The 18818-nt window shown below is 45.5% G+C and overlaps 1 protein-coding gene across 9 annotated transcripts in view; it reads right to left on the minus strand.

Annotated features, from left to right (window-relative positions):
- Nucleotides 1–18818, minus strand: part of flna (filamin A, alpha (actin binding protein 280)) — a 74403-nt gene that overhangs the window by 32265 nt on the left and 23320 nt on the right. For 7 of the 9 annotated variants that reach the window (XM_090204081.1, XM_090204078.1, XM_090204080.1 and 4 more), the window contains exons 3-12: nt 11018–11269; nt 10752–10849; nt 10195–10342; nt 9974–10092; nt 6102–6179; nt 5591–5753; nt 4702–4902; nt 3961–4098; nt 1060–1186; nt 726–862 (exon numbers count right to left, since the gene is read on the minus strand). In XM_090204081.1, coding sequence (XP_090060207.1) covers nt 726–862; nt 1060–1186; nt 3961–4098; nt 4702–4902; nt 5591–5753; nt 6102–6179; nt 9974–10092; nt 10195–10342; nt 10752–10849; nt 11018–11269 — 1461 coding nt within the window. Of the gene's footprint in view, nt 1–725; nt 863–1059; nt 1187–3960; nt 4099–4701; nt 4903–5590; nt 5754–6101; nt 6180–9973; nt 10093–10194; nt 10343–10751; nt 10850–11017; nt 11270–18818 lie in introns of those variants that run through there. The other 2 variants (XM_090204085.1, XM_090204084.1) reach the window with 2 other exon arrangements.

An 18818-nucleotide genomic window follows, 5' to 3' on the forward strand; every position in this document is an offset into this window, starting at 1 on the left:
CTACAACTCCCGTACGGGCTCGGGCTCAGGAGAGACGAAGGTTGAATGTCATGCGTCCTCCGATACACAACCCAACCAGCCGCACTGCTTCTTAACACAGCGCGCATCCAACCCGGAAGCCAGCCGCACCAATGTGTCGGCGGCTACACCGTGCACCTGGCAACCTTGGCTAGCGCGCACTGCGCCCGGCCCGCCACAGGAGTCGCTGGTGCGCGATGAGACAAGGACATCCCTACCGACCAAGCCCTCCCTAACCCGGACGACGCTAGGCCAATTGTGCGTCGCCCCACGGACCTCCCGGTCGCGGCCGGTTACGACAGAGCCTGGGCGCGAACCCAGGGACTCTGATGGCACAGCTGGCGCTGCAGTACAGCGCCCTTAACCACTGCGCCACCCGGGAGGCCCTCACGTTTACTTTCTTTAACACTGTTTTCGCATTATTTAAACCAAATTGAGCATATTTCATTATTTATAAAAATAAATACATGTATTATATTAAGTTAAAATAAATTCAGTATTGTTGTAATTGTTAACATTAAAAATATTTTTTTTTTTAAATATCGGCATCGTTTTGTTTTTGGTCCTCCAACAATCGGTATCATAAATCGGTCGACCTCTATTAGGAGCCAAGTTTAATTTTACGGTTAGGAGCTAGAAAATAGGATTTTGAATGGGACTGAATTGTGTCTCCACAAAGTTAGCCGTACAAGTGTGTGTACACTTACCCAGTGTTCCCACATTCTCTCCAACAGCTTCGACCACGAAGTCGGCAGATTTACCCACAATGCCGCTCTCCAGGCCGGGCCCCCATGCTCGCACCTTCTGTGGCCCCGCCTCCAAACCAATCTTCACCTCCAACGGGCTGCAACAGGAAGTGATATGTGACAGCATTACACCAGGCTCTCTATTCATGACTATTAATTGTTGTTGACACATAACATGTTGCAAAGAGGATCAGTTATTTACCAGAGTTCACCTGCAATGACTTACAGTCCTTTTCCCTATTAGACTTAGTTGAATGCACAAACTATGTCACTCTGGTTAACAATGTAAATGTACCTGCGGGGGATGTGTTGTCCTCCCCAGGTGATGGTTATACTGTATGTTCCGGGGGTGGTGGGGTAGTACTCAAACCCAAACACTCCGTCTCCTAGATCCTTCCTCTTACAGGGCTCCTCCAGACCCTCTGCACACACAGGGTCAGTTTGGTCATTAAGAAAATTGAGTCACATACTGTGTGTTAGAGAGATATACACACAGTAGCAGTCAAAAGTTTACACCTACTCATTTGAGGGGTTTTATTTTTACTATTTTCTACATTGTTGAATAATAGTGAAGACATGAAAAGATAACACATTTGGAATAATGTAGTAACCAAAAAGAAGTTACAATAAAACATTTTAAAAGTTCTCAGATTCTTCAAAGTAGCGTCCCTTTGCCTTGATGACAGCTTTGCATTCTCTCAACCAGCATCATGAGGTAGTCACCTGTAATGCATTTCAATTAACATGTGGTCTTGGTAAAAGTGAATGTGGAATTGCTTTCCTTCTTAATGTGTTTGAGCCAATCAGTTGTGTTGTGACAAGGTAGAGGTGTATACAGAAGATGGTCTTTTACCAAATACTAAGTCCATATTATGGCAAGAACAGCTCAAATAAGCAAAGAGAAACAACTGTCCATCATTACTTTAAGACGTGAAGGTCAGTCAATATGGAACATTCCAAGAACTTTGAAAGTTTCTTCAAGTGCAGTCGCAAAAACCAGGAAGAGCTATGATGAAACTGTCTCTCATGAGGACCGCCACAGGAAAGGAAGACCCAGAGTTACCTCTGCTGCAGAGGATAAGTTCATTAGAGTTACCAGCCTCAAATTGCAGCCCAAATAAATGCTTCCGAGTTCAAGTAACAGACATCAACTGTTCAGAGGTGACTGCATGAAAGCAGGCCTTCATGGTTGAATTACTGCAAAGAAACCACTACTAAAGGACACCACTAAGAAGCGAGTTGCTTGGGCCAAGAAACAGGAGTAGTGGACAGACTGGTGTAAATCTGTCATTTGGGTTGATTAGTGCAAATTGGAGATTTTCGGCTCCAACTGCCGTGTCTTCGAGATGCAGAGTAGCTGAGTGGATGATCTCTGCATGTGTGGTTCCCACTGTGGAACATGGAGGTAGTGTGATTTATTTAGAATTCAAGGCTCACTTAACCAGCATGACTACCACATCATTCTGCAGCGATACACCATCCCATCTGGTTTGGCTTTAGTGGGACTATCATTTTCAACAGGACAATGACCCAACACACCTCCAGGCTGTGTAAGGGCTATTTGACCAAGAAGGAGAGTGATGGAGTGCTGCATCAGATGACCTGGCCTTCAATATCACCTGACCTCAACCCAAGTGAGATGACTTGGGATGAGTTGGACCTCAGATTGAAGGAAAAGCAGCCAACAAGTGCTCAGCATGTGGGAACTCCTTCAACACTGTTGGAAAAACATTCCCTATGAAGCTGGTTGAGAGAATGCCAAGACTGTTCAAAGCAAAGGTTGGCTACTTTGAAGAATCTCAAATATATGTATTTGTTTAACACTTGAAAACCCCCTGAATGAGTCAATGTCCAAACCTTTGACTGGTACTGTTTATATAAACTCAGCAAAAAAATAGAAACGTCCCTTTTTCAGGTCCATGTCTTTCAAAGATATTTCGTAAAAATCCAGATAACTTCACAGATCTTCATGGTAAAGGGTTTAAACACCGTTTTCCATGCTTGTTCAATGAACCATAAACAATTAATGAACATGCACCTGTGGAACGGTCGTTAAGACACTAACAGCTTATAGACGGTAGGCAATTGAGGTCACAGTTATGAAAACTTAGGACACTAAAGAGGCCTTTCTACGGACTCTGAAAAACACCAAAAGAAAGATTCATTGGCAGACCACGTGTAACATCTGCACAGGATCGGTACATCCGAACATCACACCTGCGGGACAGGTACAGGATGGCAACAACTGCCCGAGTTACACCATTAACGGCACAATCCCTCCATCAGTGCTCAGACTGTCCGCAATAAACAGAGGCTGGACTGAGGGCTTGTAGGCCTGTTGTAATGCAGGTCCTCACCAGACGTCACCGGCAACAACATCGCCTATGGGCACAAACCCACTGTCGCTGGACCTCTTCACTGACGAGTCACGGTTGTCTCACCAGGGAAATGGTCGGAATGAGCGTTACACCGAGGCCTGTACTCTGGAGCGGGATCGATTTGGAGGTGGAGGGTCCGTCATGGTCTGGGGCGGTGTGTCACAGCATCAGACAAAACTCCTCCTCCCTCATGTGGTACCCTTCCCTGCAGGCTCATTCTGAAATGACCCTCCAGCATGACAATGCCACCAGCCATACTGCTCGTTCTGTGTGTGATTTCCTGCAAGATTTCCTGTCAGTGTTCTGCCATGGCCAGCAGAGCCTGGATCTCAATCCCATTGAGCACGTCTGGGACCTGTTGGATCAGAGGGTGAGGGCTAGGGCCATTCCCCCCAGAAATGTCCGGGAACTTGCAGGTGCCTTGGTGGAAGACTGGGGTAACATCTCATAGCAAGAACTGGCAAATCTGGTGCAGTTCATGAGGAGATGCACTGCTGTACTTAATGCAGCTGGTGGCCACACCAGATACTGACTGTTACTTTTGACCCCCCCCCCTTTGTTCAGGGACACATTATTCCATTTAGTCACATGTCTGTGGAACTTGTTCAGTTTGTCTCAGTTGTTGAATCTTATGTTCATACAAATATTTACACATGTTAATTTTTCTGAAAATAAACAGTTGACAGTGAAAGGACGTTTCTTTTTTTTCATGAGAATACATATATTATTAATAGATGCTCGTTGGCATAGTTTATGAAACTAAGGCTGCTGGGTAGTGTAGTTTATTAAATATATAGGCTGCTGGGTAGTTGACTCACTGGGGCCCTTGATGGTGACTTTAAGTTCTCCAGTCCCAGCTCCTTTAGTGAAGACTCTGAAGTCAGCCGTCTCCTTCACCCTGAGGCCTTTGGGCTGCAGACCACGCCCCTTAGCCCGAACCAGGCTGGGGTTACAAGCTGGGGGAGGGAGGAGGGTTAGAGGTGAACACAGTCTATAGTTTGAATGGATGACATTAACCCCCAGGGGAACTGCTAAATAAGGACCGGCTGAGTCACATGCGCGTGTGTGTGTGTGTGTGTGTGTGTGTGTGTGTGTGTGTGTGTGTGTGTGTGTGTGTAGACACTGGGTCAGTCTGGGTTTGGAGGTTTAGAGAGAGATGACACACCAGTCTATGAAAAAGGATGAGTCACAATGAATAGTATGAGACACACACCGAGTCTAGCACCCAAGAGAGATCCCAGGAAGTGACAGGACAGTAGAAGGAAGAAGCTGCTCCAGAGAGAGAAGAGATACCAGCTCCCTCCATCCTTCCATAGAGAGAGAACGAAGCAGTTAGAATATAAAAGTAGTGACAAACAGAACAGAGCAAGAAACAGAACCAGAATAACAAAGCAAGAAACAGAACCAGAATAACAAAGCAAGAAACAGAACCAACGAAACAGAACCAGAATAACAAAGCAAGAAACAGAACCAACAAAACAGCAGAAACAGAACCAGAATAACAGAACCAGACAAAGTAAAGTCAGACACTCTGCCTCATTTCCCTCAGTCTGTCTCACCCTCTCCTATGTTAACAGTGAAGGGGCTCTTGCTGATCTGCCCTCCGGCGAAGGTAACGTAGATGGTGTGGGCCCCCTCCAGGGTGGGTTTGTAGGTGCAGCGGTACGAACTGTTGCCCTTATCCTCTATCTGACACACCACCACGTCCTTCTTACCCGCTGGGTCCATGATCACCACCTCCACCTCTCCCACACCAGCACCTGGAGACAGGGGCAGCTTTAGCATCATACCAATAGACTGCGTCCTCCGTAATTATGGGAATGAGAAGCACTCTTTTTGGCCCAATACTCCAAAAGTTTAACAATGGGGTTAAAATACAGACTGTCAGCTTTCATTTGATGCATTGTCATACATATCGGGTGAACCGTTTAGGAATTACAGCACTTCTGGTACATAGTCCCCCACTTTAGGGGAGCAAAAGTATTGAGACAAATTCACTTATGTGTATTAAAGTAGTAATGTATTGTCCCATTTAATTTTATTTAACTCGGCAAGTCAGTTAAGAGCTAATTCTTATTTACAATGATGGCCTAGCAACAGAGGGTTAACTGCCACTGTTCCTAAACTACTAGTCATCACCATTACAATAACAGGGAAGGTTAGCATTTTGGGGGGGTATTTGTGCATCTAAAACCCCCTTCTTTTTTTAAACCACAACAAAAATACAGTCGTCCTTCCTAACGGAGCTGCCTGAGAGGATGGAAACTGCTCAGGGATGTCAGAATAGTCCTTCCTAACGGAGCTGCCTGAGAGGATGGAAACTGCTCAGGGATGTCAGAATAGTCCTTCCTAACGGAGCTGCCTGAGAGGATGGAAACTGCTCAGGGATGTCAGAAAGAGACCCATGGTGATTTTAAAATGGCTGTGAAGAGAGAAAACAGAGTGTACCTGCGGTGTAGACATCAAAGTATGTGGTCTTATTGGCGATGTTCCCGGCAGGTTCTAGTCCAGGTCCCTGGGCTGTAGCTTTACTGCTGTCTCCCTGAGCCATCCCCACATCCACCTCATAAGGGGACTTATTGATGTGTAGCCCCGCAAACAGCACCGTCACCTGGTAAAAACACAGAGTTACCCAACAGCACCGTCACCTGGTAACACAGAGTTACCAAACAGCACCGTCACCTGGTAACACAGAGTTACCAAACAGCACCGTCACCTGGTAACACAGAGTTACCAAACAGCACCGTCACCTGGTAACACAGAGTTACCAAACAGCACCGTCACCTGGTAACACAGAGTTACCAAACAGCACCGTCACCTGGTAACACAGTTACCAAACAGCACCGTCACCTGGTAACACAGTTACCAAACAGCACCGTCACCTGGTCAGAAAAACATGTCACCTAACATTACACAGAGCACCATTACCTAGGATTAAGTAGGGTTCGTTTAGGCTTACCTTGTGCATCCCAGTGACTTTAGGAATGTAGAAGACTGAGTAGGTACGATTCTTATCGTTGTTGGCTGTCACCTTGGCCTGACGGGGAGGATAGAGAGAGACACCCGCTAATTATCAAAATCCAGAAAAGAGACATTACATTTCAACCACCTAAAAGTATGCAATTCCCAAACCTTCCATAAAGCCATCACCTGGCTCTCAGGAGAAGACTGGCTATGTGCACACAGCCTACAAAATGAGGTGGAAACTGAGCTGCGGTTCCTAACCGCCTGGCAAATGACTGACCATAGAGACACATATTCACCTCAGATTACACAGACCTACAAAGAATTTGAAAACAAACCCAATTTTTGATAAACTTCTACTGGGTGAAATACCACAGCAGCAAGATTTGTGACCTGTTGCCACAAGAAAAAGGACAACCAGGGAAGATTAAGCACCATTGTAAATACATGCATTCATTTTCCCTTTTGTACTTTAACTATTTGCACATATTACAACACTGTATATACACATGACATTTGAAATGTTTTTATTCCTTTGGAACTTGAGTAATGTTTACTGTTAAAAAACACAATATTATCTACTTCAAATGCTTAAATTTAATTGAGACACCGAGAGCTATACAGCTATAACTTTTTTTTGTTTCTTTTTTATTATATTTGAGTTTAATCACAATATTTGTTATATTATTTATTCTGTCTTTCTGGTGGATTAAATTGAAACCAACTTTCTATGACGTTTAAAAACAGTGATATTTGGGATTTCCTTTAAATTACTGAAAGTGAGAGGTTGTAATCTGAATAAAGGGGAAAAAGGCCTTTCTTGAACATCGGGTGAGACATTCTTACTAATTTGCTATAGAAGAGGTTCAGATTTAAGTTTCACTTTTGTACGACTGAAGCCTTTAGTGAGAGGTCTAATATTTTAATTTCTGCACCCCGAATTTATATTCATTATATAAATAAGGCATTTAAATTGTGTCTGGCTTGCCGCTCCAAATAAAATGTAATTTCTCTCAATTTAAATTACTGTTCGCTAGGTGTAGGCAAGACCATCAGCAAATAGGTAAATTGTGAACCGACTAAAGAGTTAGCCAGGATGATTTTTCCACAAATAGACAGGTATTTTCCTTTCCATGGTAGTAAGATCTTACCTATTTTTGCTAACTTTATATTTTTTTTGAGTGATCATTTCTTTTGGGATTTGTATACCGAGTATGTCCACATCCCAAACAGACCATTTTATTGGTAAACTACCCTATAATGTACAAGTTGCATTTTTTTGTGATCCAATACGTATATAATATGGTTTCAATCCAGAGAGGTTAGAAAAAGTACCTAGATCCTCTAGGAGGCTGTGGAATCCATTGAAATTATTGTTGGATCTGATTTTCACAGCTAAAATTTCAATGGCCATAATAAATAGATATGCCGATAGTGGACAACCTTGTTCTACTCCTCGACAGTTTAAAACTTTAAGTAGCCATTGACTATTTTACACCTCGGTTACTATACATAACTTTAACCCATTGTATAAGGGAGTTTCCAAAATTTAAATATTCCAGGCATTGTATATAAATTCCAGTCTTACTTCCTCAAAGGCCTTTTCAAAATCAGCTATGAATACCAGGCCTGGTTTCCCAGATATTTCAGTGTTCTATTGTTTCCAGTACTTGTTATATTTTCTCCAATGTATTGTAAAAAACCTGTCGTCTGACTAGGATAAATAATATCCGACAATACCTTTTAAATTCTATACGCTATACATTTTGCATCGCAACACTGAAAAGGGTCCTACAATTGTTTTAACTTGTATCCTGTTTCAGTAATAATGAAACAGAGTGTCCGATAATCGACCATTTACAACACGCTAAGAACGGTCCTCTGAGTACATCAAAAAAGTTTTGGTATACCTCCACTGGTATGCCATCCAGCCTTGGGGTTTTCCCAGGCGTAAAGGCTTTAATTGCATTAAGAAGTTCCCCCTCTGTAATTTGGCCTTCAAATGAGTCTCTGAACATATTATTAATAATAATAGAAAAGAAAATCCTTACAATTAACTTCAGTTAGAGACTGAAATGAAAACGTATCCTTAAAGTACTTTGGTGAATCATGGGTAACGCCATCATTTCTAACAAGTTTCTGTAAATAATTTGGCAGCATTTCTATGTTGAATATTTTTTTTTTTAATAAGTTGGTGCATTTTTCCCCATATTCCATCCAGTTGGCTTTATTTTTATAAGTCAGAAGTTTACATGCACCTTAGCCAAATACATTTAAACTCAGTTTCACAATTCCTGACATTTAATCCTAGTAAGAATTCCCTGTTTTAGGTCAGTTAGGCTCACCACTTTATTTTAAAAAAATATGTCAGAATAGAGAATTATTTATTTCAGATTTAATTTATTTCATCATATTTCCAGTGGGTCAAAAGTTTAAATACATGAAATTAGTATTTGGTAGCATTGCCTTTAAAATGTTTAACTTGGGTCACACGTTTCCGGTAGCATTCCACAAGCTTCCCACATTAAGGTGGGTGAATTTTGGCCATTCCTCCTGACAGAGCTGGTGTAACTGAGTCAGGTTTGTAGGCCTCCTTGCTCACACAAGCTTTTTCAGTTCTGCCCACAAATTCTCTGTAGGATTGAGGTCAGGGCTTTGCGATGGCCACTCCAATACCTTGACTTTGTTGTTCATGAGCCATTTTGCCACAACTTTGGAAGTATACATGGGGTCATTGTCCATGTGGGGTCATTGTCCATGTGGAAGACCCATTTGCAACCAAGCTTCAATATATCCACATCATTTTACCACCTCATGATGCCATCTATTTTGTGAAGTGCACCAGTCCCTTCTGCAGCAAAGCACCCCCACAAAATGATGCTGCCACCCCCGTGCTTCACAGTTGGGATGGTGTTCTTCAGCTTGCAAGCATCCCACTTTTTCATACAAAAATAAAAAAAATTGTCATTATGACCACAGTTCCATTTTTGTTTCATTAGACCAAAGGACATCTCTTTATCCCCATGTGCAGTTGCAAACCATAGTCTGGCTTCTAATGGCGATTTTATAGCAATGGCTACTTCCTTGCTGAGAGACCTTTCAGGTTATGTCGATATAGGACTCGTTGTACTGTGGATATAGATACTTTTGGACCTGTTTCCTCCAGCATCTTCACAAGGTCCTTTGCGGTTGTTCTGGGATTGATTTGCACTATTCGCACCAAAGTACGTTAATCTCTAGGAGACAGAACACATCTCCTTCCTGAACGGTATGACAGCTGCGTAGTCCCATGGTGTTTATACTTGTGTACTATTGGTTGTACAGATGAATGTGGTACAGTCAGGCATTTGGAAATTGCTCCCAAGGATGAACCAGACTTGTGGAGGTATACAATTTATTTTCTGAAGTCTTGGCTGATTTCTTTTGATTTTCCCATGTCAAACAAAGAGGCACTGAGTTTGAAGGTAGGTCTTGAAATAAATCCACAGGTACACCTCCAATTGATTAAAATTATGTCAATTAGCCTATCAAAAGCTTCTAAAGCCATGACATAATTTTCTGGAATTTTCCAAGCTGTTTGAAGGCACAGTCAACTTAGTGTATGTAAACATCTGACTCACTGGAATATTGATACATTGAATTATAAAATGAAATAATCTGTCTAAACAATTGTTGGAAAAATTACTTGTGTCATGCACACAGTAGATGTCCTACCTGACTTACCAAAACTATAGTTTGTTAACAAGAAATTTGTGGAGTGGTTGAAAAACTGAGTTAATGACTCCAACCTAAGTGCATGTCAACTTCCGACTTCAACTGTATATGCGGTGTGTGTGTGTGTGTGTGTGTGTGTGTGTGTGTGTGTACCTCCTCTTTGTGTCCGGCAGGGTCCTCTACATACACCAGCACCTCTCCCATCCCAGCACTGATGGTCTCCACTGTAAACACCGCCTTCTTCATCACAACGTTACCTACTGGCTCTATACCTGGAGAGAACGAGAGCAAGAGCAAAAGAGGTGAGAGGCTGAGGAAAACATTTAGGTGTGTGTGTGTGAGAGAGAGACAGGAAAACATTTGTTAGTGTGTACCTGGTCCGTATGCGCGGGCCTTCTTGGGGTTCAGTTTGGGGCGGAGGGGTGCGCCAGGCTTCAGTTTGGACTTGGGGAACTGGGACAGGTATGTCATCACGGAATGTTCATCTACATTAGGGTCAACGATCTCCTCTGGGGTTATCACCTAGGAAACCAGATGGCACACTGTTTAGACACACACACAGCAGAGGGTAGCGTGATTTAATGTAGACCTTAACCACTACCTCAGACGATCGCAAGCTGCACAAAGCACCCACACGCACTCACAGAGCCACAGAGACAGAGGAAGAGTGTTGTTCTGAGAACTGGCCCACTGTGGGAGGAAACACCAACCACAGAGATAACTGACAGCACGCTACCAAGGTCTCCAGATCTGCCAACCTCGCACGAAAGCCCTGCCCACATGACAACTCAGCACTGCACACAAATACTAGGCGAACGCCATGAAGCTAACTGTACGCCGTGTCACCTACAGACAGCATCACAGCTCTGTAATAATTATGATGGTAGCATGATTCCAGAGACCAATGTGATGGTTAGCGTAGCTCGTGTACCTGAGGGATACCCAGCCAGTCATCAGCCTGTTGCATGGCCTCACGGGCGTTGTCCACTGGTTTAGTCTGGTCCCACTGGTCCCAATCAGGACACAGGCCTATAACAAAACGTTATTTAAAACTTAGAAACACACAACTATAAAAAATAAATATATTTAAAAAAAGACAATGCTTACTGGGTCTTTGAAACAAGGCCCTTGAGACTACCCATCTATCTACACCCCCCCACTCTCCCCCTACCCTCCGACCTTTAACCCCTGACTTACCCGGAGCACAGCTGTCGACCAGTGCCCCCAGTGCTCTGCCACTCTGCCAGTCTCTGCTGAAGTTGTGGATGGGGATCTCTGGTAGCTTGTTCTGGATCCATCCCAGAAGTCTCTGTTTCGGGGTCTTCTGCTGGCCGTCACCCCCCTCCTCCTCCTCATCCCACATGGGCATGGAGATGGAGTAGTGGAGGATCAGAGTCCACACCATGCCAAGGATCAGCTTCAGGTTACCATCCACTATGGCCTTGGAGTCTGGAGGAGAGACAGTAATATATGAATATGCAGATCTAGGATAAGGGAGGGGGGGGGGGGGGTAGAGCTGTAGAGGTGGGGTTGGATTAGGATTGGAGAAGAGCTGTAGAGAGTGGGGTTGGATTAGGATTGGAGAAGAGCTGTAGAGAGTGGGGTTGGATTAGGATTGGAGAAGAGCTGTAGAGAGTGGGGTTGGATTAGAGTATAGAGCTGTAGAGGGTGGGGTTGGATTAGAGTATAGAGCTGTAGAGGGTGGGGTTGGATTAGAGTATAGAGCTGTAGAGGGTGGGGTTGGATTAGAGTATAGAGCTGTAGAGGGTGGGGTTCAATGAGGATTTTTTATTTCGCCTTTATTTAACCAGGTAGGCCGGTTGAGAACAAATTCTCATTTACAACTGTGACCTGGCCAAGATAAAGCAAAGCATTAGGATTGGAGTATAGCTGTAGCGAGGGTGGGGTTGGATTAGGATTGGAGTAGTAAAGTTGGATTAGGATTGTTGGAGAAGAGCTGTAGAGGGTGGGGGTTGAATTGGTGACTGGGAGATCAGAGATGAGCGCAAGAGTGATGCAACCACAGACCAGTCCACACACGTCTTCACGCACACACAGGATTGGGGTAATTGCTCATCGGGTCCTAAGGGTGGTGTGATAAAAACAAGCCCCCAGGACAGGGAGAAGGCACAGCCTGAGTTCTAACTCGATAAAGATGTGTTGGCGCTCCTCACACGCTGGTGCTTGCTGGAGGAATGCTGAGGCAACACAATCCAGGAGACAAGAATCCTTCTTTTGTTGTGTCGGTGCGTGTCTGACACAGAAAGCCAGAAAACATGAGTGGAATCCTCCTGGAATCCTTTTACAGTTCTCATAGGCTTACAATGTTGTTTTGAATATTGCGCAAACAGTCGAAGATTATATTTGGTTGTGAATGTTGCAAAATAACAATTTTGAATTCAGGAATTGTTAGCTAGAATGCTAACGCTCATTGACATGGACTGGAAGCAAAGCTAGCCAAAGAGCCATTTTACTGGTTGAAGTTTAATTAAGAAGATTTAAGTACAATGCAGTTGATTTGCTAGTATGACACCAACATTAGATTAAGCAGGACAGTCGTAAAAGCCTTACAACCAAAAAGGGTGAAATGCACAAACAACAAGTACATGAAAGCCATTTCTGCTGGAGGAATGTGAGAAATTCTGAATAGCCCTCCCAGTCACTGTCCGTTAGCTAGCCCCACCCCCCCAGTCACTGTCCGTTAGCTAGCCCCCCCAGTCACTGTCCGTTAGCTAGCCCCCCCCAGTCACTGTCCGTTAGCTAGCCCCCCTCCCCCAGTCACTGTCCGTTAGCTAGCCCCACCCCCCCAGTCACTGTCCGTTAGCTAGCCCCACCCCCCAGTCACTGTCCGTTAGCTAGCCCCACCCCCCAGTCACTGTCCGTTAGCTAGCCCCACCCCCCAGTCACTGTCCGTTAGCTAGCCCCACCCCCCAGTCACTGTCCGTTAGCTAGCCCCACCCCCCAGTCACTGTCCGTTAGCTAGCCCCACCCCCCCCAGTCACTGTCCGTTAGCTAGCCCCCCCCCCCAGTCACTGTCCGTTAGCTAGCCCCCCCCCCCCAGTCACTGTCCGTTAGCTAGCCCCCCCAGTCACTGTCCGTTAGCTAGCCCCCCCCAGTCACTGTCCGTTAGCTAGCCCCACTCCCCCAGTCACTGTCCGTTAGCTAGCCCCACCCCCCCAGTCACTGTCCGTTAGCTAGCCCCACCCCCCCAGTCACTGTCCGTTAGCTAGCCCCACCCCCCCAGTCACTGTCCGTTAGCTAGCCCCACCCCCCCAGTCACTGTCCGTTAGCTAGCCCCACCCCCCCAGTCACTGTCCGTTAGCTAGCCCCCCCCCCGTCACTGTCCGTTAGCTAGCCCCACCCCCCCAGTCACTGTCCGTTAGCTAGCCCCCCCCCCCAGTCACTGTCCGTTAGCTAGCCCCCCTCCCCCAGTCACTGTCCGTTAGCTAGCCCCACCCCCCCAGTCACTGTCCGTTAGCTAGCCCCCCCCCCCCCAGTCACTGTCCGTTAGCTAGCCCCCCCCCAGTCACTGTCCGTTAGCTAGCCCCCCCCCAGTCACTGTCCGTTAGCTAGCCCCACCCCCCAGTCACTGTCCGTTAGCTAGCCCCCCCACCCCCCAGTCACTGTCCGTTAGCTAGCCCCCCCACCCCCCAGTCACTGTCCGTTAGCTAGCCTCCCCACCCCCCAGTCACTGTCCGTTAGCTAGCCCCCCCACCCCCCAGTCACTGTCCGTTAGCTAGCTCCCCCAGAGTCACTGTCCGTTAGCTAGCCCCCCCCCCAGTCACTGTCCGTTAGCTAGTTCACCTCCCTATTGACTGTTCAGTAACAGTGCGTGGATAAAAATCACTGGGGAAGCAAAGCCAGAAAAAAAGCCATAGTACAACCTGTTTGCTCTATCACCTGTTAGTTCATATGCCTTGACACCGTGATATACAGGCCTAAAGGCTGAGACGATAACAAGACACCGTGATATACAGGCCTAAAGGCTGAGACGATAACAAGACACCGTGATATACAGGCCTAAAGGCTGAGACGATAACAAGACACCGTGATATACAGGCCTAAAGGCTGAGACGATAACAAGACACCGTGATATACAGGCCTAAAGGCTGAGACGATAACAAGACACCGTGATATACAGGCCTAAAGGCTGAGACGATAACAAGACACCGTGATATACAGGCCTAAAGGCTGAGACGATAACAAGACACCGTGATATACAGGCCTAAAGGCTGATACAATAAGGCAGTGGCTGAATAAATTCAACCACACCTGTGGTTCATCACAAAACCAAAGAGCAACCTTGTCTAGTTAAGTCCATAAAGCATATTGCATGTAACAGATGTCCTACAGCATGGTCAAAGGTAAGGTTTCACACATTCAGACTAACTCTTGATTTACTACACCGGAGAGTTAAGGAAACAGGAGCTGCCTCCACTATTCCAACATCAAATCTCCTCTGCTTAGTCTAATACAGTGACAACTAAATGATATCAAAAACTATTATTTAGTCCAATCAAAGCAAGGTAAATATCATGTGGCTATTCATGGTTCTAATTTCGGTGTGCGTGCAGGTAGAATAAACATGTTGACTCACTCTACTTGTAGAGAAATGCCATCCTCCTCTCTCTTCATGCTTTAGTTGTTGTCGTCCTAGGCTACCTGACTAAAATACTTGCTTGCTAAGCTTCATTTCATGGGCAACGATTAGACAGCTAGTTAACATTAGCCTTCTACATATTTAACTTTCATCCTCTCAGGCCAGAGGCACAATGTATGAATTAAAGGTTGTATCAGAATCACTGTTATAGTCATTGACCAGTATGGAGAATTAAGTAAAACCACAAGTCCAAATACCTCTCAATACAACAATTCAATGACAGTTGGCTTTTGATGTGATAGGTGTGAAGCCAAATCGCAACTGGCTTCATTTAACACTTTTGTTTTTGATAGCGCCAGGACCATTCACAGTTGAGTGCATGCAGATCGGCTATTATTGTATAAAGGAGGTAAATAACAGTAGCAGGGCTACAGGTACAGAGTCAATGTGCGGGGGCACCGGTGTCGAGGCAATTAAGGTAATATGTACATGTAGGTAGAGTTATTATGCATAGATAATAACAGAGTAGCAACAGCGTAGAGGGGGGCAACGCAGTCTGGGTAGCCATTTGACTAGATGTTCAGGAGTCTTAGGGCTAGCGGTTTAGAAGCCTCTTGGATCTAGACTTGGCGCTCCGGTACCGCTTGCCGTAAAGTAGCAGAGAGAACAGTCTATGACTAGGATGGCTGGAGTCTGACAATTTAGGGCCTTCCGCCAACACACCTGGTAAAGAGGTCTTGGATGGCAGGAAGCTTGGCCCTGGTGATGTATTGGGCCATACACACTGCACTACCTTCTGTAGTGCCTTGCGGTCGGAGGCCGAGCAGTTGCCATACCAGGCAGTGATGCAACCTGTCAGGATGCTCGCGATGGTGCAGCTGTAAAACCTTTTGAGGATCTGAGGACCCATGCCAAATATTTTCAGTCTCCTGAGGGGGAATGCATTCAGCCTCAAGCAAATTGAAGGAAAATTATGGAACAGATAAGAAATACATGTTTTTTTGTCAATTCGCCAGTTAGCATTCCCCATTCACTGTCTGTTAGCATTCCCCATTCACTGTCTGTTAGCATTCCCCATTCACTGTCTGTTAGCATTCCCCATTCACTGTCTGTTAGCATTCCCCATTCACTGTCTGTTAGCTAGTTAGCCCAGAGTGGAAGAGAGGCCCAACTCAGTTGAAAAATCTATCCCCCCCACCAGCAGGTGGCATTATTTTGTGTCGCCCACCAAGCAAGGAGTGTTGAATTTGGTTTAAAAATATATATAGTTATTTTCTACATGCTATTTTATCGAATAGAAGTTATGCTTAACTTGTTACGAGTGTACTGATATACAGCAATTACGACATCCCGGCAACTTGAGAAAAAAAAAAAACACTATCGGAGTGGTCACGAGATTGCTATGCATATTCATGGCATAAGGCTACTAGTATCTCCATTTAATACAGGCGGTTGATGGCAACAACCCTCATCGAATTTTCAAAAAAGGATTACAATAATGACCTGTATCCACCAATCCGAAGGAAGGATAGGCGGGAGCTAGGAAGCCCGCCGTGCCGCTGTGTGGACAACCGTTCCCATTGTTAGGCTGGAGACCTGTGTATCTTCTTAGTATATCTATAATCTTTGGTTAGCCTCCCCATTCACTGTCGGTTAGCGAGTTATTCAAATTATCCCAAATGGTTGGACATCTATAGAAAAATCAAGCGTTGTTTCCATGTGCAAACGTCATGGTATGCATTTTGTGCCATTGTTTGGCCTGCAAAAGTGTGGTTTTGGTGTTTTTGCTAATGTTCTAAAAACTGTGATAAAACACAGCCGAGTCATGACTGGGGAGGAGGAAAGGGGTGGGTGGGGTCGCAGTGACCACAGCTCCCAGACAGAACACCCAGAGGAAATGAGACATTCCACACTGGCCTTATCACTGACACACACGTATAACTAACCATCTGGGGACACAATCTATTCCCATTTCAAATTCCTAATTTTCCCTAACCCCAAACCTAACCTGAAAACAAACTCCTAATTCTAACCTTAACCGTCTAGAAATCGCATTTGACCTTGTGGGGACTAACAAAATGTCCCCAGTTGGTCAAATGTTTGTTCCTGTAGTATTGTCGGTGTGAGCGTACATGAGTCACAACCCAAACCTGACTAACTCTGGGGTAACAGTTGGCTTAACTCCTATCCTCGAACACGCAGGCAGCACTACAACAGCTAGCTGCACTTCCTTTTGCACTTTCTGCTTCTTCCACTCCCTCCCTCCCTTGGAAAAGTTCCTTCTTGTTTTTTGCCTTAAAAGGAAAGACCCAAACTGCCTGCTATCCGCCCACCCATTCCTCTCCTCCCCCTCTCCTCTCCACCCATTCCTACCAGGGCTCACATTACAGACAGACGATGGAGGAGGAAAGTGGGAACGTTTTACAGCTCAAAGAGCCTGGCTCTGATTGGCTGAGAGAGAGTGGTCTGTGCTACATGGCTTCAACCAATAAGATCCTAGCATTGGTCATGAAGTTGGAGTTCATTTTGGGTCCCGGTTCATCTCCCCACTAAAGCTAGCAGGGTTCTACCAGAATTAGCAGCACTGATTGTGCACCACTCTAAGGGAACGACGACCCCGGCACAAAAACAAAGTCATGTGGGCTTCTGGCCTAGCGCATTGGGTTAGAGCTGTGTCATACAACCAATGGAAGACAAAGAATGAAAGGACATGTTTCTCAACAATGCATCATGCTGTATAGTAACAATGGGCTTGTTGGCACAGATTCCTCATGAGCTCCACTAGGCCCCAACTACGTCTACACCCACCACACAGCTCCAGCAGACACAGGGCTGTTCAACGTTGGTCCTGGACGGCCAAAATAGTTCTGCTTTTCATCCTCTCCTTCCAATCAGGGCCTAATGCAGACCTGGGACACCAGGGGAGTGCAATTAACTATCAGAGCCCTATAGGTTCGAGGAGTTCGCCATGTAACTTTGTTCAACTCTGATTTCACGAAATGTGGCTCACCTTTTAGCCAGGTACATTTCTATGGCAACGAATCCTTCAGAACTAACCTGCTCAGGGGCAGCCTAACTCAGGGATAACTCCATTTATCCTGCATTCAGAACTAACCTGCTCCAGGGCAGGCCAACTCAGGGATAACTCCATTTATCCTGAATGAAGTGCTGCGTGTTGAGGACCAATGAAATCACCACACTGTGTGGGTGGACCATTAAAAATTTAATTTGTCATTGATGTGTACACCGAGGAACTTGAAGCTTTCCACCTGGATAGTTTGTAGTCAGCCTTCCAGGACCGGAATTGAACAGCTCTGAGCTAGGTTAGATTAAACCTAGGTTCAAACTGAAGACTGGTTGTGTGACCATGCCCTGATCATCAAGGGTCCAAGGCAGCCATGCCCTGGTCATCGAGGGTCCAAGGCAGCTACTCATGACCGTCAAGGCTGATCTGCAGACATTTAAACTGGTGATGGAGAGAACATTTAAACTAAACGGAAAGCAGAGATTAAGATTAAGTCCGTTAAGAACAAATTCTTATTTACAATGACCACCTACACCGAACAAACCCGGACGACGCTGAGCCAATTGTGCACGGCCCTATGGGACTCCCAATCACAGCCGGTTGTGATACAGTCTGGATTCGCACCAGGGTGTCTGTAGTGACGCCTCCTGCACTGAGATGCAGAGCCTTAGACCACTGTGCCACTCGGGAGCCCGAACACCGTAATTTACCAAAATGTCAGACGGCTTACAAAAAAAGTCTAAAGTTTCTCAACTGATTACTCATGCCAACAGTACCGTGGCCATGCCCACAGACAGGAAGTTATGATAAATGAGCAGAAAACAGGAAGCGCTCCATTTAATCCATTACAGAATGCTCCTCTCTGCTAGTGATTGGGGGGGGGGGGGGGGGGCAGTAGACATATGGTGAGCAATAGGCTTGGAACATCTAATCCCAATAAAACCACAGTATCAAATCGCTATACACAAAACTGAGAATAGCAATACATATTGGCACCTAAATTCAGTACTATCGTATTGTGAGGTCCCTGGTAATTCCCAGCCCTACTCCTCTCTCCAGAATATCCAGTTGTGCTCCACTGTCCATAAGGCTTTTTCCTTCCAGGGAGTTGTTCACTTGATCCAAGTAGAGGACACACACACACACACACACACACACACGAGAGAGAGAGGGGTCTCCACAGAACATGCAAACAGAGCCGATGGAGCGCAGCGTGGTTGTCACAAAAGGGGCAGCTCCTTGTAGTGCGCTCTGCCATTCACCGTACTCCTGTGCCAAGTGAATGCTAACGTGCGGTATCGTCCCTTCCGTCGCCATGGGTGAAGTGTTGTGCAGGCGAGGAGGTTTGCTTGGTTCCCTGATCTAATCTATAT

This window comes from Oncorhynchus mykiss, chromosome 16 (genome assembly GCF_057628025.1).
Source record: "Oncorhynchus mykiss isolate SJ-2025 chromosome 16, ASM5762802v1, whole genome shotgun sequence".
NCBI lineage: Eukaryota > Metazoa > Chordata > Actinopteri > Salmoniformes > Salmonidae > Oncorhynchus > Oncorhynchus mykiss.